We start from the raw sequence: 24,360 nt of genomic DNA, 5'->3' as shown, positions 1-24,360 counted from the left end.
TACAGGGGGAGCAGCCTGTGGGGTCTTGGCAGGACACCACAGGCTGCTCCCCATGTATAATTACACCAGGACACCACAGGCTGCTCCCTCTGTATAATTATGTCAGGACTCCACAGGCTGCTCCCCCTGTATAACTCTACCAAGACTGTCCTGGTATAATTATACAGGGAAAGCAGCCTGTGGGGTCTTGGCTGGACACCACAGGCTGCTCCCCCTGTATAACTGTACCAAGACCGTCCTGGTATAATTATACAGGGGGAGCAGCCTGTGGGGTCTTGGCAGGACACCACAGGCTGCTCCCCCTGTATAATTACACCAGGACACCACAGGCTGCTCCCTCTGTATTATTATGCCAGGACACCACAGGCTGCTCCCCCTGTATAACTGTACCAAGACTGTCCTGGTATAATTATACAGGGGGAGCAGCCTGTTGGGTCTTGGCAGGACACCACAGGCTGCTCCCCCTGTATAATTATACCAGGGCACCACAGGCAGCTCCCCCACCCCCATTATAACACCCAGAACATAGTGAAAAGCTCCCCCGCCCCCATTATAACACCCAGAACATAGTGACAGTCACCTGCCTGTCATAGGCGAAGGACAGTGCTCCATTGCTGTGGCTCCCTCTGCCCTGCTTTGCTGAAGTTTCCGGCAGTGGCACCTCGGCTATGAGTATCTGACGCAGCGGTTACGGCATCATGACATCACAAGGCGTCCGCAATGTCCAAGAATCAGGCCGGGACTTGCACAGCCCAGGCTGGTGCGCATGTCCTCAATCCAGGAGGCGGCCATGTTCCTGTAGCCGCGGTGCTGCCTACAGGAGGAGTTCCTGTAGCCGCAGTGCTGCCTACAGGATTTTACATAGGAGGCAGCCCGCGGCCCGCAACAGTGGCTGTTAGAGCGGCCCGGGGGGGCACATGGCACCCTGCCCCCCGGCCCAGCCCGCCCCTGCCTCCACTTCATATTATGCCACATTAAAGTGCCAAGTTCATATTATGCCACATTGTAGGGCCTCCACTTCATATTATGCCACATTAAAGTGCCAAGTTCATATTATGCCACATTGTAGGGCCTCCACTTCATTTTGTGCCACATTACAGTGCCCATTTCATATTATGCCATACTATAGTGCCTCCACTTCATATTATGCCACATTACAGTGACAAGTTCATATTATGCCACATTGTAGGGCCTCCACTTCATATTGTGCCACATTACAGTGCCCATTTCATATTATGCCACATTGTAGGGCCTTCACTTCTTATTGTGCCACATTACAGTGCCCAGTTCATATTATGCTGTACTATAGTGCCTCCACTTCATATTGTGCCACATTACAGTGCCCAGTTCATATTATGCCGTGCTATAGTGTCTCCACTTCATATTATGCCACATTACAGTGCCCAATTGGGATAAGTTTCAGTGTGGCAAAAAAAACACAAGATTTGGTGTCATCAAATATGGTTTAATAAGAGAAGGAAACGCACATGAGGGAAGATGGCCCTGCTTGTGAGAGCTTATATTCTAAAGGGAAGGGGCAGATAAACAGGGGTGACACAGAGGGGTTAAACAGTGAGTACAGAACAGAGAGTTAAGTTGATATTATGCTACATTACAGTTCCCTAGTTCTCAATATGCCACACTATAGTGTCTTCTTCATATTGTGCCATATTATATTGCCCCCAGTTCATATAATGTCACACTATAGTGCCTCTATTTCATATTGTGCCACATTACAGTGCCCCAGTTCATATTATGTATTCTACACATTACAATGAGCAGTTACAGGGATATAACTAGATATATTGTAGACCCCAAGCAAAAGTTTGTAATGGTTACCCCCCAATGGGTACCTGCACCTTACCATCTGATTACTGGCAGCTATACCTTTCACTCCCCTTACCTTTTCCTCCGAGTACCTCACCTATTCGCAGATTAGTGGAAGCCTCAGCGCTACTCACATTTACACAGACTGCATAAACCTTTTGATGATTTGAGAATTGCGTACACATTTGTGAGTCGTTAGTGATTAGCGATACACTCACAGAATTGCACGGGGCATATTCTCTTTCTGTCTGGGTGGCGGCTATCTACTCGCAGTGACCTGCAATTTTGAAGATTAAGGATCCATGCTGAATGAGTCTCCTTATCTTCTGAGCACATCACTCCTTTTCCTCTCATAACCCTTTTTCACTAGCCTAAATATCCCGGGTTTTTGCAGAGGAAGCACCCAAAAGCTGGGAATTTAGGCAGGTGGAAACGCCCCCAGTTGAAATAACCCGGGTCGTGAGACCTGGCATTTCAAACCAGGTAGCGACCAGGGTTTAACACGGGTTCAACCTGGGTCACTGTGCAGTGTAAACGGGGTACCTTGGGTCAATGTGACCCGGAATCCCGTTCACTGCATTGCAAAATCCAGCCCTGGGAGATGCTCTCATCTCCCAGGGCCTCCCCGACCCCACCTCCCGATGACATCACCTGCCCGGCATTATGCCAAGTGGAGACTCTAGTGTAAAAGGGTTTACAAGGAGACGGGTAGAAAATCCCATGTGCGACCCAGCTTGTAGATACCGAGTAACTCACACCTTATCCTCTAAGTAAAACACTTGGTACTTGTGTAGTATCACGGCTCCCACGATGGGCATCGTATAGTAAAAAATCGCATGCGATGCGATCGCATGCGATTTTGATCACAAATGCATCCAAATGCATTTAAATTAGTAGGAAACATGTTAAATGCACCCCAAATGTCATTTTTCACCCTGTACCACCCCCACTATCAACGCCAACCCGAAGCATGGCGAGCGCAGCGAGCCTGCGAGGGGCGGCGGTACGTGTCCTACGACCTTTTCATACCCCCACTATCCACGTCGGCGTGGAGTTGAGAATAGAAAGTGTGGCGAGCGCAGCGAGCCACCGAGCCCAAAGCGTGGCAAGCGCAGCGAGCCCCGCGAGGGAACGCGGATACCTTCCCCGGTATTCGCGTCCCCTCGCATGCTTCACAGGTGTCCGCATCCGCTCGCCACGCTTCGGGCACGGTGGCTCGCTGCGCTCGCCATACTTTCTATTCTCAACTACACGCCGACGTGGATAGTGGGGGTATCAAAAGGTCGTAGGACGCGATGACATGCGATGGGAGCCGTGATACTACACAAGTACCAAACACTTTTTCTTCTGAGTACCTCACATCTTTTCCTCTGAGTACCCATAGGGGCGAATTTAGGGGTCAGGTCACACCTAAGTGAGTATGTACTGGCACCTTAATTTCTGAGCCCCTCACATCTTTTCCTCTGCACCTTTATCACTGACTCCCTGCACCTTTACCTCTGATTATCTGCGCCTTTACATCTGAGCCCCCGCATCTTTACCTCTGAGTCTCTGTACCTTTACATCTGACTCCCTGCACCATTACCTGAGTCTCTGCCTTTACATCTGACTCCCCCTACCATTACCTCTGAGTCTCTATGCCTTTACATCTGACTCCCCGCACCTTTACCTCTGAGTCTCTGTGCCTTTACATCTGACTCCCTGTACCTTTACCTCTGATTATCTGCATCTTTACATCTGACTCCCCGCACCTTTACATCTGAGACTCTGTGCCTTTACATCTGACTCCTCGCACCATTACCTCTGAGTCCCTGTGCCTTTACATCTGAGCCCCCGCACCTTTACCTCTGAGTCTCTGTGCCTTTACATCTGACTCCCTGCACCATTACCTGAGTCTCTGCCTTTACATCTGACTCCCCCACCATTACCTCTGAGTCTCTATGCCTTTACATCTGACTCCCCGCACCTTTACCTCTGAGTCTCTGTGCATTTACATCTGACTCCCCGCACCATTACCTCTGAGTCTCTGTGCCTTTACATCTGACTCCCTGTACCTTTACCTCTGATTATCTGCATCTTTACATCTGACTCCCCGCACCTTTACATCCGAGTCTCTGTGCCTTTACATCTGACTCCCCGCACCATTACCTCTGAGTCTCTGTGCCTTTACGACTGACTCCCTGCACCATTACCTGAGTCTCTGCCTTTACATCTGACTCCCCCTACCATTACCTCTGAGTCTCTATGCCTTTACATCTGAGCCCCCGCACCTTTACCACTGAGCCCCCACACCTTTACCTCTGAGCCCCTGTACCTTTACCTCTGAGACCCCGCACCTTTACCTTTGAGCCACTGCACCTTTACCACTGAGCCCCCGCACCTTTACCTCTGAGCCCCCCGCACCTTTAACACTGAGCCCCCGCACCTTTACTTCTGAGCCCCCGCACCTTTACCTCTGAGCCCCCGCACCTTTAACACTGAGCCCCCGCACCTTTACCTCTGAGCCCCCACACTTTTACCTCTGAGCCCCGGCATCTTTACCTCTGAGCCTCCGCATCTTTACGACTGAGCCCCCGCACCTTTACCACTGAGCCCCCGCACCTTTACCTCTGAGCCCCCGCACCTTTACCACTGAGCCAATGTTCCCTCTAATTTTACGAAGGCTGTGTGCGGCAAAAGATTTTGGCTGTGCAACTTTGGAAGGAAATGTAAATTTTTGTGCGTCACTTATATATAACTGGAAAATGACGTTCAGCATTTGTGTTAACTTTACTTCAAAATAATATTAAACATTTAAACGTTCAAAACACAGCACACAATGTAGTTAATGGGTGAAACACACATTAATTGAGTCCACAACTGCAAAAAGGGACCACTGCTGCTTTGTGCACTCTATTGTAATGTCTGTGCGCATGCTCGACGAGTTGTGTGCACGCGCACGCGCGCACAACTTAGAAGGAACACTGCTCTGAGCCCCCGCACCTTTACCACTGAGCCCCCAGCACCTTTACCACCCAGCCGCCCGCACCTTTACCTCTGAGCCCCTGTACCTTTACCACTGAGCCCCCGCACCTTAACCACTGAGCCTCCAGCACCTTTACCACTGAGCCCCTGCACCTTTTACCATAAAAATGAAGCAGTGATGATAATTGTGTTCTACATTTTTGTTCCAGAACTTTGTGTGTGTGTCATATTATTGTATCTGTAGTATGTAATGTCCTACACTCACCACAATGCCCTGTCACAAGAAATAGTCACATGTTAAATGACAAATTTTTCTTTGGGGGGGAAAAACTCATCCAAAACTTTGCTGCTGCCCCCAACCTGTATATACAGCACCCGGGGAGCATCCTCCTGTCCGATCTCTCACTCTGTAGGGATGATCCCTATGCACTGTCTGCCCGCTGTCACTGTGATCTCCCTCCATAACATCAGTACTCTTGTGCCGGACTGGCCGAGCCCCCAGCGCAGCCAGACACAGACCTGTCCTCCGTCCTAATCCCTGTCCCGGACCTGCAGGACGGGAGAGCTCCCCCTGGCGGCGCTGTGCGGCGCACTTATATATACAGCTCAGAGAGCCGGCGAGCTCACAGTCAGTGACTCGGGACAGAAGGAGAGAGACTTGTGCGGTGATCTGTGCCCCCCCCACTCCACGGTCACGGTAAGCAGAGGGGTGACATTTACCTGGGTGGCGATAAGTGACTCCCTCCAGCCTCATGTCACTATCTGTCACTTTACTTTTGACACTGAAGAAGTTGTTTCTATTCCTTGTCACTAAAATGATCAATGAAACTTTTAAAGTTGGGGAGTAATGTTACTGGGTGGTCAAATCAAACGTGACAGTTATGGGCACTTATAGGCAGTCTGCCTTATGGCTGTTATTATTTGTATAATTATCTTTATGTTGGTGATGATTATTATTACTATTATTATTATTCTTATTACACTGTATTGTGGTATCTGGTTACATGAGCACCCCCCCGCAGTGTGTATGCCCTGCTCCCTACCTAACTCTCTGCACCTAACTCCCCGAGTCTGAGCTGACAGCAGTCTGATGTCTCCCAGCAGTGACCCCAAGTAATGTGTCATTAGTCGACCTCTCTGGCTGAAGTCACAATGCAGACCCCTGTATTACTGGATATACTTACTGCTCTACACGGCTGTAAGCACGTTTGCAGAACTTATATATGTCACATTATAATATAGATGTAGGGGGGTTTGTCACCAAGTACAGCAATGGGAAATCATACACTGTAGAAGTATAGTTTACAAATAACTATGCATGCAACAGTATAGATAGATGGATAGATAGATAGATAGATAGATAGATAGATAATTATTATCATTTATTTATATGGCACCACAAGGGTTCCGCAGCGCCTGACAATACATAGATGAGCAAAAGAACAAAACAAGAAAATAGTGATTTACAGTACAAATGCCAATTACTGTAGGACAAGTACATGGTAAATAAAAGACAGTTGCAGGAGCGGACACTGATGCAATTATAACAGTGGCAGAGATATATCCTAAGGAAAGCAGATGAGGAGAGAGGGCCCTGCTCGTTAGAGCTTCATTCTAAAGGGGAGGGGCAGACTAACTGGGGTGACACAGCAGGGATAGACGTGAGCATAAACATAGGGTTAGGATGGATAGATAGATAGATAGATAGATAGATACAGTATTACTACATCTCTCTTTCTGTGTGTGTGTGTGTGTGTGTGTGTTGCAGCTTGTGCTGTCATACTTGTATCAGTTAACAATTTGCACGCTCACAACTGTGTATCACCATTACAAGCCTTTATTTATAGCACCAACATAGTGACATAGGGGGACATTTTATTAAGCTGCAAGTTCTAATTTAGCACCTTCTAGAAGGTAATAGATAGTATCGGATCGGTTGCCATTAGCAACATCCAATGTAAAATAGAACTTCTGTCTTAGTACATGTTTCCCATAGGGGTAAATAAGATGTGAGTTCTATTGAAGATGGGATGTAGAAACCAATCAGAATCGACTTATTTATTTAGCACCTTCTAGAAGATAATAGATAGAATCTCATTGGTTGCTACGGGCAACATCCCATCTATCATAGAATTCCCCACAGAATCTGATGGCGGATAAGAAGCGCTTGGCCTATCTAGTCTATCTTTAGGAATTCTTTGTGATGGTCACTTCACGGCTGCAGGGATTCGTGGCCATCACTTAGAATTGAACTCGTACCATAAAGAGAGAGAGAACATACAAACTCCACACAGACTGTGTTGTCGGGAATGTAACCATGGTCTCCGTGTGCGCCGCTCTGAGGATGGAGCTGTGTGTTTCCGCTGGCAGCGATGGGCGTGCGTTGTGGCTGATGTTACTACAGATAAAGGATAATGCCGCCTCTGATGACACCGTGGTGCCATATAGCGCATTTGTGCATGACCCCTGCACGGTGAAATTAACTTCCGTCACCCCTGAGCCATTTGTCTGTGCGGGGTCTTTCTTGTTGGTACCCCCAGCCTGAACTCTGCCACTCTTGTAGTAAATGGGTTAATTATAACACGCATAAAAAAGATAATGGCCTCACAGACAGCCCATCGCCCCTCGGCATTACCCTCTCTCCCGGGGAGAATGCAGCCACACAATCCCTCGCTCATTAAATCGCCTTCCCCATTGTCTCAGCTGATTGGCCCCTTTTATTTCTAAGGATGTTTTTCACACAACACTACTTTGTGGTGCAAATTTGCTGTTAGTGTTATAGTAATTATCTATCACACACAATGGTGTGTTCTGGCATTTTTCCCCTTCGCCTGGAGGAAAAGCACAATTTGCATATACACAACATTGGCTGTGATCACAACCATCAGCACATAATGCCTTTATGTACCTAACACGAACGCTGTGCCACTACTCCATTCACGTAGACAGGTGTTGTGAGTGGTCTCAGCACCGTGTTATGTGTGTCATAGTGACAACTTGTTTGTCTGTGGCTTTCGGGGCACGTATGCCAGAGAATTCAGGGCAGTGGGGACTGACAGCTGACATACCGATCAATTAAAGGTCTGACACACAGGAAACAGAGACGTCTGAGCAAATAAAAAAGGGGGTTTTAACCCTGGAATGTCTGTATTTGACCCCTTAACTGATGCACTTGCTAGTTTGTTACTGGCTGGCATGGTAGGGGAAGATTTATAATGAGCTGACTTGTCATTGGCTTAGCATTGCTATTTTATACCGCTGCATCTTCTCTAATGATAAATGGGCAGCACAGATGGTGTAATGGTTAGCATTACCGCCTCACAGCGCTGAGGTCATGGGTTCTATCCCCACCATGTGTTATATATACGGGCAGTACGGATGGTGTAATGGTTAGCATTACTGCCTCACAGCACTGAGGTCATGGGTTCTATCCCCACCATGTGTTATATATACGGGGCAGTACAGATGGTGTAATGGTTAGTATTACTGCCTCACAGCGCTGAGGTCATGGGTTCTATTCCCACCATGTGTTATATATACACGGGGCAGTACGAATGGTGTAATGGTTAGCATTACTGCCTCACAGCGCTGAGGTCATGGGTTCTATCCCCACCATGTGTTATATATACGGGGCAGTACGGATGGTGTAATGGTTAGCATGGTTAGTAATGGTTAGCATTACTGCCTCACAGCACTGAGGTCATGGGTTCTATCCCCACCATGTGTTATATATACGGGGCAGTACGGATGGTGTAATGGTTAGCATTACTGCCTCACAGCACTGAGGTCATGGGTTCCAGTCCCACCATGTGTTATATATACGGGGCAGTACGGATGGTGTAATGGTTAGCATTACTGCCTCACAGCACTGAGGTCATGGGTTCCAGTCCCACCATGTGTTATATATACGGGGCAGTACGGATGGTGTAATGGTTACATTACTGCCTCACAGCGCTGAGGTCATGGGTTATATCCCCACCATGTGTTATATATACGGGGCAGTACGGATGGTGTAATGGTTACATTACTGCCACACAGCGCTGAGGTCATGGGTTCTATCCCCACCATGTGTTATATATACGGGGCAGTACGGATGGTGTAATGGTTATATTACTGCCTCACAGCACTGAGGTCATGGGTTCTATCCCCACCATGTGTTATATATACGGGGCAGTACGGATGGTGTAATGGTTAGCATTACTGCCTCACAGCACTGAGGTCATGGGTTCTATCCCCACCATGTGTTATATATACGGGGCAGTACGGATGGTGTAATGGTTAGCATTACTGCCTCACAGCACTGAGGTCATGGGTTCTATCCCCACCATGTGTTATATATACAGGGCAGTACGGACGGTGTAATGGTTATATTACTGCCTCACAGCACTGAGGTCATGGGTTCTATCCCCACCATGTGTTATATATACGGGGCAGTACGGATGGTGTAATGGTTAGCATTACTGCCTCACAGCACTGAGGTCATGGGTTCTATCCCCACCATGTGTTATATATACGGGGCAGCACGGATGGTGTAATGGTTAGTATTACTGCCACACAGCACTGAGGTCATGGGTTCCAGTCCCAACTGTGCTGAGTTTGTATATTCTCCCCGTGCTTGTGTGGGATTACTCCGGGTACTCCGGTTTCCTCCCACAATCCAAAAACATACTGGTAGGGTAATTGGCTTCCAACAAATGAACCCTAGAATGTCTGTGTGCGCGCATGTACATGTGGTAGGGAATATAGATTGTAAGTTCTATACAGGGACAGATGTGAATATTCTCTGTACAGCGCTGCGGAATTTGTGTGCGCTATATAAGAAACTGTTAATAAATAAAATAAATTGGGGAGCAATGTGACTTCTGGCCACATGAAGGGCGCTGACCCACCTCCACCCCATCCCCATCCGTGCTGCGCACTCCTTTACAGCGCTGTTCTGGGAACAGAACCTTTCCAGACGGTCAATGCATTCGCAATCGGGAAGGTGGGATCCAGCCTGCGCATCGGGACTGTCCTGTCTAAAGTAGTTGATAAGTACATTATTAGCTTATAGTACTTTGGTACGTTATCTCTTTCCACTTTATCTCTCTTTAAGGCTTAGTGCATAGGGCCTAATTCTGGTTACCGTGCGCTGAAATGATGCCCCCGCCAAATCCAAAGAATCTACCAGTTTATTTTTGGATTTCTGGAGGAATTCAGAGTCCCCGGATGAAACGAATGCAAACATACAAACTCCACACAAATGGAGCCTTAGGGGTACATTTACTAAGATGGGGCAGGGGCGTAACTATAGCACCGCAGCCCCCGCCACCGCGGGGGGGCGATGTGCATGTGGGGGCGCCGGGGGCTGCGGTGCTATAGTTAAACCCCCCCTCAATCCCCCGCAGACTTACCTATCGCGCTGGTCCCGGCGGCTCCGTTCTTCTGCTGAGGACCACCACAAAATGGCCGCCCCCATATAGCAGACAGTTCTCTGAAACTGTCTGCTGTATGGGGGCGGCCATTTTCTGGTGGTCCTCAGCAGAAGAACGGAGCCGCCGGGACCAGCGCGATAGGTAAGGCTGTGGGGGATTGAGGGGGGGTTTGCATGGGCGGTGGGGCGGCGGGGTAGGGGTGCTCGGCGGGGCGGCGACGGGGGGGGGGGGGGGCGCCAAAACGTAGCTACGCCACTGAGATGGGGGTTCCATTGAAGATGGGATGTGGCCATAGCAACCAATCAGATTATATCTATTATCTGATTGGATGCCAGAGGCCCTGTTTTGTAGACTCACAATAGATATATGTATTACACAATATGCACCGTAATGACCATTGTTACCCATGTTTTGTACATTTTCACTGTAATGCTGGTTACACATTATGCGATATATACTCACAGCGCGATATCAGCAGCGCTGGGATTCGGGGTAGCCGGCATCGGCGAGTGGTGGGAGCGGCTTTATCCTCCGCCATCCTGCATGACTACGGAGGACGTCACTAACAAAATGCTGGAGCATCGTCACTGATATACAAATGGAGCCAGGTTTATCTATCCGGCCAGTGCGCCGGAGCTTTCCGTCTCGCGCTCGTGCGTCCGATTACTGCGAATGGGGCGCACGAGAGTCTCACACTCGATGAACGGCGGATACATGAATCCATCTGTATATCAGTGACGACGCTCCAGCATTTTGTTAGTGATGTCCTCCGTAGACTGTACATTTATTTATTATTTATATAGCGCACACATATTCCGCAGCGCTGTACAGAGAATAGTGGAACATTCACATCAGTCCCTCCCCCATTGGAGCTTACAATCTGTATTCCCTACCACATGTACACGCACACACAGACATTCTAGGGTTAATTTAAAAAAATTTTTTTTTAGCAGAAGCCAATTGACCTACCCGTTTATTTTTGGATTGTGGGAGGAAACCGGAGTACCCGTAGTAAACCCACGCAAGCACGGGGAGATATACAAACTATAGGGCCATGGTGGGTATCAAACCCATGACCTCCGCGCTGTGAGGCAGTAATGCTAACCATTACACCGTCCATGAGGCCACTCGCCGATGCCGGCTACCCCGCCTAATCCCATCGCTGCTGATATCGCGCGGTGTACATATCGTCTTACATGTAACCAGCATTACAGTGAATAGGTATGTCCGTACGCTCAGTTATCATTGAGTAAAGTTGATCCTTAGACTGAATACAGATCTTTCCGGCGAGTACAGAGAGTTTTTATCCCACGTAACAATGGGTAATATTTTGAGGTCCGCTTTGCAGTGTAAGTACCTGCAGGCAGAACAAGGCGCCGGTGCTCGCTTTGTGCAGTATGAGCAAGAATAAAACTTAGTTAACTACTTAATAATTCCATACGGATCAGACACCCAGCCAGCTCCTGTGGAGGCACAGAAAGAACCTGCGCTGGGAAGTATATAATAGCGGTGGATGTAACAAGGGCAGTGAGTGCGCAGTAGTAGCAGCATTAAGTACTGCACCGAACAATATAGCCATTTCAATAAAAAAAAAAAAAAGGAATAATAAAAAAAAAATCAATATCCAAAAGCCATTTTTATTAAAATGAAAACTGTTCTAAATTCACAAGTGAACTCCGAGCCCTGAAACAAACTCCCGGCTTAATCAATTTGACAAGGTCAATTTCCACCTTCAAAGAACACAGAGATTTATGAAAAATGAGAAAGGAGATTGAGTTTGGCTTTAAAAGCTAGAAGGAAACTAACAAGGAAAAAAGGAATGTGAGAGGGGAGCGTCAGGGATGACAACTGATGAAATGAGAGGGTGTGTGAGAGGGAGACAGCAGGGGGCAGAACAGAGAATAGCTGCTGGGTTTCTGTGAGCTGGATGGAAGAAAGGACTCACCAGGGAGCCTTATTACCCCAGTTTCGGAAGGATCATTTCTAAAGGGCATTTTCTGACATTTCAGAATGAGCCAACACTGGGGAAGTGTGATGAGAAGGGGGCCGCGCAGCGCTGCGGAGAACGTACGCTTACATGGGATATTGGAAACAAGACATTTGTCAGTTATTGGGGGGAGGGGTTCTAAACTATATGACATACTATGCTGTAAATATTATTACCAGTTATTTATAGAGCGCACCAATGTTCCGCAGTTTCACAGAGGATTTCACTAGCTCGGTGGAGCTTACAATCTATATTCAGTACTCTGTGTATATACACACACAAATACACCAGATGACTACAACCAAGGCCGTCCTGCATGCCCCAAGGCCTGCCGCACAGTGTGCACAGAAAAACTTGTAAATGCTGCGCTACACAGTGAAGCGCTGGCACATCACCGGCTGCAAATCCAGGCGCAGGCCTGCCATGTTCCGTAGTGTTCATTCTAGCACCCGCCATCTTTGAAAACCCATGCAGTTCTTGTTCCCTGCCTGGGGTGTCGCTGTCTGCTGTGGTGTTTCTAGCACAGGTCTGGTTTGCATATCAGTGCTGATATACAAACCACGCTGTTCTAGAAGCACTGCTGCAGACAGCGACACCCCAGGCAGTGAAGAGGAACTGCATGGGTTTTCAAAGATGGCGGGTGCTAGAATGAACACTATTCCGGGTTTGGAATCAACGTCCGTTGCTCAAACAGTTTACCTACCGGTGTGATTTTGGATTGCGGGAGGAGACCCAAACCCCCAGAGGAAACCAATGCAAACACAAAGAGAACATCAAAACTCTGTACAGTAAACATACATTTTAATGTAGTTTTGTGCAGAGAATATACTTGGTGTTAAGTGAGGGGTGCATTATAATGGGAGTGGTATAAGCAGGGTGTACAATGTTGTAATTTTATCAGTCCACCATTTGCAAGCGTGAAATCACATTATAAATAAAAAATGTAAATGCAGTATGTAGTATACTAGCAGGTGTCAGGTTTTCCCGGCAGAATATAGCCGCGATAGAACAGGTCCCCAATTGTGCACAAACAAATTAAAATCCACCTCACCCGCATTACTCACCGCTTCCTACTGTGATAAACTGCCAGCATCCTTTGTGATTTCCAAGGCGACAGTAATCCGACAAAACAATAATCTTCACTTAATCTAATTTGTATAAACCTGTTTATCTGGTGCTCATTTGTAGGGAAATCACACAATTTGATCATACTGTACCTTGCTGCTTCATTCAGATCCGCTTTCTTTTGTCCCTGAAATTTATCATAATCCCGGTGTCATTGTCCCGAAGCGCTAAGGAGTTGGGTTACCGGAGAACCTGGTAACCCTGCTGCAAATCCCCATTGTCAGTGCTGGCCCGTGGGACAAGGTAATTAATAGTGTAACTATTTATTTAAAGTTGTTTTGTACACAGGTGTTGGCTTTGTAGAGATGGGGATTGGTAGAATCAGGTACAAAGGGCCAGTGACAGATCCTGCTCACTCTCATCCCTGTGTATTGCATTGTTATAGTTCTGTAACGCTAGAACGTCCACAGTAGGCTTCAGTGTTACACACCCTCCCTCTCATTCTGTCCTATAGGCCGAGCGTTCGTTGTGATATTTGGGGGTCTGAATAGACGCAAGACCCGCTCTTGCACAGGTGCAGAATGGGTCCTGCTATGTCATTTGCAGCCATAGAATGATTGACATGCCTCGTGTTTCAGGGGTGGCGGTTCTTTAAACGGGGGGGGGGGGTCACTCCTGTTTTATCGCTTACTCTCCCATCAGACTTAGGGGCCTGATTCTCTGAACCACCGCCGACTCGGATCCACCGGCCGGATGTGCAGATCCAACTATGGGTCAGTCTTTTGACTGGTAGGCTGCAGGTTACTGCTGGCCTTTAAACCTTACATTAATGTTTCCTCCCACTTATTATATTACCAGTTTCTTATATAGCGCACACATGTTCCGCAGCGCTTTACAAAGAATATTTGACCATTCACATCAGTCCCTGCCCCAGTGGAGCTTACAATCTATATTCCCTACCACATGTACACGCACACACAGACATTCTAGGGTTAATTTGTTGAGAGTTAATTAGCCTACCAGTATATTTTTTATTGTGGGAGGAAACCGGAGTACCCGGAGGAAACCCACGCAAGCACGGGGAGAATATACAAACTCCACACAGTTAGGGTCATGGTGGGAATCAAACCCATGACCTCAGCAGTAATGCTAACCATTACACCGTCCGAACTGCCCCGTATATACATAACACATGGTGGGGATAGAACCCATGACCTCAGCGCTGTGAGGCAGTAATGCTAACCATTACACCATCCGTACTGCCCTGTATATATAACACATGGTGGGGATAGAACCCATGACCTCAGCGCTGTGAGGCAGTAATGTAACCATTACACCATCCGTACTGCCCCGTATATATAACACATGGTGGGGATAGAACCCATGACCTCAGCGCTGTGAGGCAGTAATGCTAACCATTACACCGTCCGCACTGCCCCGTATATATATAACACATGGTGGGGATAGAACCCATGACCTCAGCCCTGTGAGGCAGTAACGCTAACCGTTACACCATCCGTGCTGCCCACTTACCCTTAAAGACACATCTTGCTGCCTAATCCAGACTTCGCCCTCACTTCCGACCTAGTGTCCCTACCTAACCCTAAACCAACTGCTTACTAAATCCTTAATAAACATCTAACCTTCTTTTGTCCTCCCCTGATGTAGTTAAATGCATTTTGCATCCCAAATGGGACTTTCTTAGTGAATCAAATATCTTATCTTATACTGATGCTTACAGGGACTCAGGATGCCCTATTCCTGCTTCCCTGCCCCAATGCACATAGAGATTTGCCCCCGATCCTAATATAACAGCTATGGAGCCCAGCACATTTATGTATAGAGCAGAGGGGTCATTTCGGAGACACGGAACCAGCCTGTAGTCACACAAAGCTGTCAGCAGTCCTTCATTGCCTCAGGATGCAGCGCTAGAAGAGACCCCTGACAGTGAGTTCACAGCAGAAGCTGCTAGCTTTGCCACGGTCTCTGCTTGTAAGTAGATGTATCAGCAGGCAGCGTGGTAGGTAACAGACTTAGAAGGGTAGTGTGAAAACCTGTCCTCTGCTTTTAACCTTTCTGAACCCACCTCGCATCCCACCCAGTCCCATATGTTGCGTGTTTTGTCTGGAGAGGGTAATGTCTATATCATTGTCTGGGGAAACATTCGGGGCTTTTACTGCAGATTCTCCAAATACTATCAGCCATCGTTACCATTTATAACAAATACACATTTACATCAAGCACAATTATAATAGCTTGTACTCGTTGCCAGCCCATCGCAATGATAGAAAAATCGGTACAGTAATTTCAGCGCCGGCACCTGTGCACGCCTCAGTGCAGCAACACTTCATGTGCGCCATCTAGTGGCTATCAGTTTGCAAAGCACTTGAATTCCCCCCCATAGTGGTGAGGAGCAGTGTTGGCCTTTTCTTATATGGGATTGTTCTTTTATTACTGGGAAGTGTCCGTCTCTATAGAAAGCACAAGGATTTGTGGGCCCATATATAAAGTGTCTTGAAGTTTATGTTTATAGAGTAAGGAGTGGTTGGGGGGAGGGGGCACCTTGTAGGACACAGGCCAGGTGCATGCTTGTGCCCCACATGAAAACCAATTTTGGATAATGCGTACCAAAGTGCATCACAGCATTTTGATACGCCCCCTGCGTACCAAAGTGCTCCACTTTACGCAGTACAGTATATATGGAAAAGTACATATAAGGACCATTTCAACTAAAATCCCACCAATGTAGCACATGCAGAAACGTGCGGGACTGCGCATCGCTATCGCTGTGCCCTTACACACAGAGCGATGTGGGGGCATTTTCTAATGATCTAGTGAGATCGCTTACAAATGCCCTGAAATTGCCCCAGATGTAGGCCCCATAAAACAGAGAAGATGCAGTGAACGAATGGGGTGGTTCAAGTGGTGAAAGGATAGAGAATAAAGTCACTTTTCCACTCTCCACCGTGTGCATTTCCAGTCAGACCGGAAGTCCCACTAAGCATGGGCTGACTTTCCTCAGGCAGTGTAATCACCAGGATGTTAGTAACTAGGAGGTAAGTTTACTAATAGGCATTTTGCTTCTTGGCGTTTTTGCCCTGAAATGTAAAAATGCAAAAGCCGCCGTTGAAGAAATGTATTCGCTAGACGAACAATGAGACAATTCTGTGCAGGGTGCATTAGCCAAACCACACTTATATTTATACACTTTAGTAAATGACTTTACGGGGCAGATTTTATGTAATGTGTGGAACAGAGACATAAGGGGAGATGTATTGATTTGTAAAGATAAAGTGGAGATGTTTTCCCTAGCAACATATCAGCTCCTAACTTTCCTCTAGTAGGGTCTAGAAAATTACAGATATCTGTCCAAATTTGCCGCAATATACTGGAATATGTGTAATGTCGCACTTGCTGATATAACCATATCGTGTACAATGACACATATTCGGCATGTAGTAGGTATCTACCGTTACTATGTGTCCACAAGCTTTTCTTGTGGTCTTTGATACAATATAATTAGCCCCCCAGACAATGGGCTTTAATTAGAAGAATCCACTTTCATGGGCTTGCTCCTAATAGCCAATTGTGTGCATGTTAGGATGAGGGGGGTGTCTGCTCCCATTGTATGTGTACAGAGAGGTGATGCTGATATAATCGCTGCCTCTCCTAATCTGTCACTTTTGGGATTTCACATCCACTTTCATGTCCTAATCCTCTGCCCACTTGTATCTGATCATCAGGGAGATGAGTGGCTGAATTAGAGATACAGGGCCTGGTATTAGTGTACCGCGTGCAACTCAGATCGGGTTCCCCCAGATGCTGGAAATTGCATTTACATTGCAGTACGATTTGCCCCGGTGCAGATTCGCAGCGTTTTGCGCAGTTTGGTTCTACAAATAAGGGCAATAATTTGTATTTTATTATTGTTTTGTTTATTTACTTACTAAAGTGTGTTTCCATGTTCCCTGATAATATTTACCTATACACAACATGAACATTGGGGGATTTCATTTTCACTGAAGAAACATGGGGGGTTATTGCTGTTGTGCAAATTCGCAATCCTATTGTATTATGGAATGACTGAGCATGGGTACGAATCGTAGTGCGCATGCAAAAGGCGGTGACAAAAATCCGCGATTACTCTATTCGCAACTTGACTGTCAGGAAGTCGGGGCTTGTGCAGGGCCGGCGCCACCACTAGGCAAATGCCACTGCGGCTGTGTATATAAAGCTTGCGGCGGCGGCAGCGGGGGGTCCCTGCAATCAAGAAATAACGAGCGCTATCCGCCTGGCTATGCGGAAGCGCTTCTGTTGTGGAAACACTGGCCGCACGCTGATTGGCTGAGATTCAGCCAATCAGCGTGCGCTGTGCGGCCAGTGTTTTCACAACAGAAGCACTTCCGCGTAGCCAGGCGGATAGCGCTCGTTATTTCTTGACTGCAGGGACCCCCGCTGCCGCCGCCGCCGCAAGCTTTATATACACAGCCGCAGGACAGGTACACCCCCCCGGCACCGGGGCGCCCCCACCCCGACTCACCTGGGGCGCTCCGGTGCCTTGCACCGGCCCTGGGCTTGTGGGTGGAAACCGGACGTTTCTGGGAGTGTCCGTAAAAATGCAGGCGTGTCCAAGCGTTTTCAAAGAGGGTGTGTGACGTCAGCTCCGGCCTCCATTGGCCTGATTGTGTCCCACACTTGTTGATGGTGAGTGAGTTGCGAATGGATTTGTATATAGTGGCCGATCAGTGATTTTTTTCACAAGTCATTCACAGACCTGCACAGGGTGGGCATTCACTCTGTCCGGGCGGCGACTATCTGATCGCAGGACTTCGCACAGCAGCAATCAGCTCTGAATCAGGCCCGGGGAGATGTAAATCATTTCCTTACATATCCCTGATGCGTCAGGACCCCTGGTACTGTATGTAAAGCCATTATACAGCAGCATTTATTATGATCCGTGCTGGGGTTGGCTGACTGAGGAAACCAGGTCAGTGTGACAGCTAGAACAGGTATATGGGGCCAGTGCCACAGCCTGCTGGGTGACAACTGCATGGCTTGTGTGTCTTTTAGCACTTAAAGGATAGTGCAGACATTAACCCATTCATCACTACACGGCAGTCCCCTACCTCACTCGCTGAGTGTCACATGTGTTTCTTGTTAGGGGAGGGGCACGAGCCGATCCACATGCGGTTATAGAAGCCCATTTATTCATCAAAGAGCGCGTGTAAAGAGAAAAACAGATCCGGGGCTATTTTAGTCTGATTTCCAGTCGCTGTTCCCTATTTAAGTCTTCAAATTTAAAAGGAAATAGCGTAGGAGTATTCCGCCTTATACAAGCGAAGGCATAGGGGGAAGTCGGCGGTTATTTCCACTTCAGTGATAAAGGGGCACATGTACTAAGCCTTAAAAAAGTGATAAAATGGAGAGTGATAAATCACCAACCAACTGCCATTTTTCAAACACAGCCTGTAACATGACATTTAGCTGCTGATTGGCTGGTGGTTTATCACTCTCTATTTTATCAATTGTTAAGCTTATTACATCTGGCCCAGTGAATGTAGAAATATATATATAGGGGGAGATGTATCAGAGATCTCTAAATTTACTAAGATGGGAGTTCTATTCAAGATGGGATGTTGGCCGTAGCAACCAATCATATCCTATATATTATCTTCTAGAAGGTGTCAAATAAATAAGAAGTACAATCTTATTGGTTATTTTGCAGAGTGTAGGAAATGACATCTAGGAGCTGGTTGGTTGCTATGTGAAACATCTCCCCACATAGAATCCTGTTATTTGAAATGTTTTCCTGCAGTAAAACAAGGGTCTTCTTTCCTAATTGCTTATTGTTGAGATAAAATGGGATCAGTGGACAGGAGATCTCAGCTAATCCTCAGTCTCACTGTAGATCCCTTTGTTACTGAGCCATGCTGTGTACAGAGTGCACTCTCCTAGCTGTGTCCTATTTAATGCTTAGCACATGTACGCAGGGACTGATGCTAGCTGGCATCCTACCTGTATATCCCCAGTGTGCAGAGGAGGGGGACGGTAACTGTATCCCACCCATAGTGGTACTGTGTGATCCCAGCACTGGGCCTCTGGCGTGTAAGTATTGCAGAGAGCCTGCATTTCCGTGTGTTTGTATATATCTATAAATACAGTAATAATAAGCTGGTTTGCATATATATATATATATATATATATATATATATATATATATATATATATATATACATACACACAGTTTATATTTGCAAACCAGTTTGTTAGTACTGTAGTTAAGCATTGTGTGCAGATGGAGTGGAATTAAGTGAATTTCCCAGAGGTACAGGGCTAGTTTGGACTGACACTGTGCCTTCTTAAGGGGTCTGCACACAGGGAGATTTGCTGACAGCTATATGTCAGGAACAGAGTTCTCAGGTGAGACCGCTGATTCAGTAGATTTATCCTGCATTGTGGATATAAATCGCAGAGCGCCAGCGAAGCGTGGGGTCGCGCATCGTTATCGCCCCTACTTACGGAGAGATGTAGGGCAATTTTCGAAGCGATCTAGTAAGATCACTTAAAACAGTGACGGCTAACCTTGACACTCCAGCTGTAGTTGAACTACACATCCCAGCAAGCCCTGCTACAGTTTTACTATTTGGCCATGCTAAAACTGATGCAGGGCATGCTGGGATGTGTAGTTCAACAACAGCTGGAGTTAGGTTATCACTTGCTTAGAAAATGCCTTAAAATCCCTTGTGTGTGGGCCCCATTACCTACATTACACACAATAACTTTTTGATTACTGTTAAGACCTCCATCACAGATTACATATATTTAAGTGGTTTCCCATAAAAATGATGGCAAGAAGCTTTTTCATTCATGCTGCATTGTCATTGTGTTATTGTTACATAGCTTTCCTGTTATTGGAATGTGTCCGTTTGATTTGCTGGTTAGCTGTTGAGTGCCTGCGATGTAAAGGATATTGTCAGAGGCCTGTTATATAGGCCCTTATTCTGGTTGGTGCGGCCAGAGCCGCACACGGGGCTCCGGCCGCACAAACCAATCCCCGCCCACCCTACGGATCGCCACGGCCGTCCGTACACGGGCGGCTGGCGATCCGCATAAAAATGGTGGAGGCGTACGCCTCCACCATGGTGGGAGCTGCCCCCTGCATTCAATGGTCGTCGACCATCGAAGGCAGGTCCGCACGCCCCGGCAGCTCCCGCAAGCTGAGACCACACGGACAATCGTCCGTGTGGTAGCTTGTATGGGGGCTGAAAGCTGACATCCGGCGACGTCAGCTTTCCGCCCCCATGAGTTGCGTCATGCCCTCATTACCATGCATACGCCCCGCGTTTGCATGGGAACGCCCATGAAACGCGGGGCGTACACATAGGGAAATGAGGGCATGAAGCCTCTCACGCCCCTATACGCCCCCTTTGCGGCGGACGAAATACGTCTGCGGCGAAGGGGGCTGCACATGCGCAGATTGACCTCTGCGCATGTGCAGAGTAAAAACATCGGCGGTACGGCCGCACGCGGGCCGTACCGCTCGAATCTGAATAAGGGCCATAGTCAGGATGTTAGGAACTGGTTTTTAAGGATTAAAAGAACTATGTGTAAAAGTAGACAAACTAACCCAGGCTTGTGTAACCCGTATCTCTGGCTGCTTTACGACTGCCATCTATAGCTTCTTACTGGCAAGGCTGGCTGAGGGCTTGTAGCACCATCACATCTGGAGTGGCACATTTTGCCAATCTCAGTACAGCTGTGGGAGTCATTTCTTTATTTGTGAGTGTGTGGATTATTTCTATTATTATTGCTGCCCATTTCAGTATAGATAAAGAAATTGATTTTATATAACAAATGAATGGTAATACACTTGTCTGTAATATCAGAAAATCGTCATTGTTGGTACAGTGGGGGGTATCCTATTAGAAAAGGCAGCTGCTAATAGGTTTGCCAGGGGCTGTTCTATTATTCTATATTATTATATAGTGACTATTGGTCATTAATTGCGATATCCGTCCATTATAATGAGCAGAAATGCATCGGAGCTAATAGGGTACTCCCCATGCCTGGAAATACAGGATATGACTTATTAGTTTAATAGCATATGGATAATAATATGATTTTAGTCCAGTTCATTTATGTTGCCTTCATGCTTGAAGATACCATTTATCTCATTGACTTGTGTCATTTTGTTTCGCCAGCAGGTTGTTTCCTACTTACCCTCCGCACAATGAGTGCCGCAGATTTTGCCGCTGCTATGGACTACATGGAGAGCATCAACTCCTCCGATCTAAACATCAGCTGCTCATCGGGAGACTGTATTATCCTGGAGTCCATTTCATGCTCCAGCACTTTGAACAAAAGTGCCCTGTTATACACTCTTGCTATCGTCTACATCTTCATCTTCGTGATGGGACTTTTGGCCAATTCCGTAGTCATTTGGCTCAACCTACAATCCAAGTCTACTGGCTACGAGACCCACCTGTACATCTTCAATTTGGCCATTGCTGACCTCTGTGTGCTTCTCACTCTGCCGGTATGGGTAGTGTCATTAGTCCAGCATAACCAGTGGCCGATGGGCGAGATGACCTGCAAAGTGACCCATTTGGTCTTCTCCATCAACCTCTACAGCAGCATCTTCTTCCTCACCTGCATGAGTGTTGATCGCTATTTGTCGGTGTCGCTGCGTGGAGCTGTTGGCAAACAGAAGAGAAAGATAATACGCCGTTTGGTTTGCATACTTGTTTGGCTTGTTGCTTTTGCAGTCTCACTCCCAGATACGTACTACTTAAAAACAGTGTCTTCCCCAGTCACCAATGAGACCTACTGTCGATCCATGTACCCAGAGGACACCTTCAAAGAGTGGCTGTTAGGAATGGAGATTCTTTCCATCGTCTTGGGATTCATCGTTCCGTTCATAGTCATTGCAATCTTCTATTGCCTGTTAGCTTGGACCTTGTCATCTTCATCGTCCTCCTCCACATCTTCAGCGGGAGACCAAGAGCGGAGAATCAGCGGAAGACTGATTGTGTCTTATGTGGTGGTATTTATGGTCTGTTGGTTGCCATACCATACCATGGTGTTGGTGGACGTCCTGTCCTTCCTTCAGTTGCTGCCCTTCAGCTGCCTACTTGATAATTTCCTATATGCCGGTCTTCATATTACTCAGTGTTACTCACTCCTCCACTGCTGCATCAACCCAATCTTATACAGTTTCATCCACCGGAACTACCGCTATGAGATAATGAAGGCTTTTATATTCCGGTACTCTTCAAAGACTGGTCTTACCAAGCTGATTGACTCCTCAAAGGTCTCAGAAGCAGAATATTCAGCCGTGGAGCAAACCCCGAAGTGAGGCACTTAAGCGTCTGCCGCCTTCACTCACCATAGTATAGACTGACGAATCTGTGACCAAACTGATTCATTACAATTCCTGCCAGTGCTGGCAGGAGAGACGAGTCTTCAGCCCATGAGTACAGACTAATTATTAAAGCTGGCGGTCCACCAAGCTACACTTTAATCACCGGGAGAGCACAAGCAAATGAAGACTCGAGAGCAATAACTGCTGTGGCCACGGATGTCTCCAAACATCTGTCACGGAACTGTACTCGAAATAGGGCTTTAATGGCACTAAAGGGTATGGGCACTTAGTCATGTCTCGCTTAATGTTCTAGTAGGAAGTGCATGGCACTTCTGTCACTTAATGGCCATAAAATGGTGTAAGGAAAGATGTTGCTGGGGAGGCAGCACACAGATATATCGTTACGTTAGTTAGAGGGGCGTATTATAATAGACGCCGTCTAGCTTAACTCAAATGTCCAAATAGATAAAGTGGTAACGCAAACCCACCCAATAAAAAAAACAAACCAATGTGCATTCAATGGTAAACATGTACAGTATCAGTATGTATGTACATATAAATGCAATGTGCTATTACTTAGCAAGAGTGTACTGCGCACTGTGGGACTTATTCCGTGTCGCATATAGTTGGATGCATTTATGCAGAAGCTCCGCCCCCAGCACTTGGCCGCGAGAACAGCTGACATCACTACAGCTACCGCATACTTGGTGCAGAAGATAATCGTATTGTAGTCAACCTAAGGCTGATTATACATCTGACAAACTTGCCGATGGTCAGTGCAATTTACCTTAGCCCCATATCATGCAAGATTGCCGGTACACAGCAGGAACATTTAATGAACGACTGAACAGTCAATGTTCTGTCCTTCATTAATATGCATGGTACCGGATGCGATATCGTCCGGTTGGCTGATCGGAAGATTTTGCATGCGGATAACTATTGTTAACCAACTGCACGTTGCAATTCTATGTACATGTTGCATGTTTAATATTGATTTTTTTTTGGAGTTGGCTGCCTCACTGAATACATATATAATTTTTTAATCATTGCTAATACAAATCTGTTTTGTGTATTTTTATGATGTGAGTGTCCTGATCCAACTATTCTATTTGCATAACATTCCTGTGTCTGCCGGGCATAGCACTCCCATACAAACAAAACCTCCAGCCAAACATTTCATAACTGGCAACCTCCCAACCAATGAGGTAACCAGAACCCACAGGGTAAACCCTAGCCTGGTTATTATACCAGTTATGTCAGCCGCTGCGTATGTATATATGTAATATAAAACGTTTCCTGTAAAGCACGTATATATATTTTTCTATAGCTTATTGTATTTAAAAGCCATTTTTTAAACTGGCAGTTCTTTTGTATTTGAAATTCAAACAGACCTTTATAAATATATATCTATATAAGTATTATCTATATTTTTTAATTATGTTATGTGACAATTTGAAATGTTACCTTTTTTTTTATATATTTTCCCTTCGGTGGTTTTGCTAATACACAAAAAGCCTTTTTTTAAACTATTAAAGCTTTGTACAAACCTTCCCCGGTTATAGCTTTGTGAATATTGATGTGAGCTGTGTCTTGTGAGTTTATCAAAGGGAACCTGTCGCTGTCAGGCAGCCCACTCTATAGGCCAGTGAGCAGCGGTCAACTGGAGCGTCTCCGGTAACAAACAAATGAGATTGGGGGGGGCTTAACACCGCAATTTAGATTTTTTGTTTGAACACACCCAA

General features: G+C 46.7%; 1 protein-coding gene across 2 annotated transcripts; it reads left to right on the top strand.

Moving 5' to 3' along the window:
• Positions 1 to 5,403: 5,403 nt before the first annotated feature.
• Positions 5,404 to 24,118, top strand: ACKR3 (atypical chemokine receptor 3). 2 transcript variants are annotated; one of them, XM_083154555.1, is made up of 2 exons: positions 5,404 to 5,488; positions 21,459 to 24,118. In XM_083154555.1, exon 2 carries the CDS (start codon positions 21,488 to 21,490, stop codon positions 22,610 to 22,612), a length of 1,125 nt encoding a protein of 374 aa, XP_083010681.1. In that variant the 5' UTR covers positions 5,404 to 5,488; positions 21,459 to 21,487; the 3' UTR covers positions 22,613 to 24,118. The 2 variants fall into 2 exon arrangements, with proteins under 2 accessions (XP_083010681.1, XP_083010682.1); XM_083154556.1 differs by having other exon boundaries at positions 5,418 to 5,488; positions 21,462 to 24,118.
• The last annotated feature ends 242 nt before the right edge of the window (positions 24,119 to 24,360 follow it).

This window comes from Crinia signifera, chromosome 7 (assembly GCF_055691185.1).
Source record: "Crinia signifera chromosome 7, ASM5569118v1, whole genome shotgun sequence".
Classification (NCBI taxonomy): domain Eukaryota; kingdom Metazoa; phylum Chordata; class Amphibia; order Anura; family Myobatrachidae; genus Crinia; species Crinia signifera.
This window is presented reverse-complemented; position numbering and strand designations above follow the sequence as displayed.

Coding starts and splice junctions, on each gene's coding strand:
- ACKR3 (XM_083154555.1), top strand. CDS start 21,488: ATGAGTGCCGCAGATTTTGCCGCTGCTATGGACTACATGGAGAGCATC.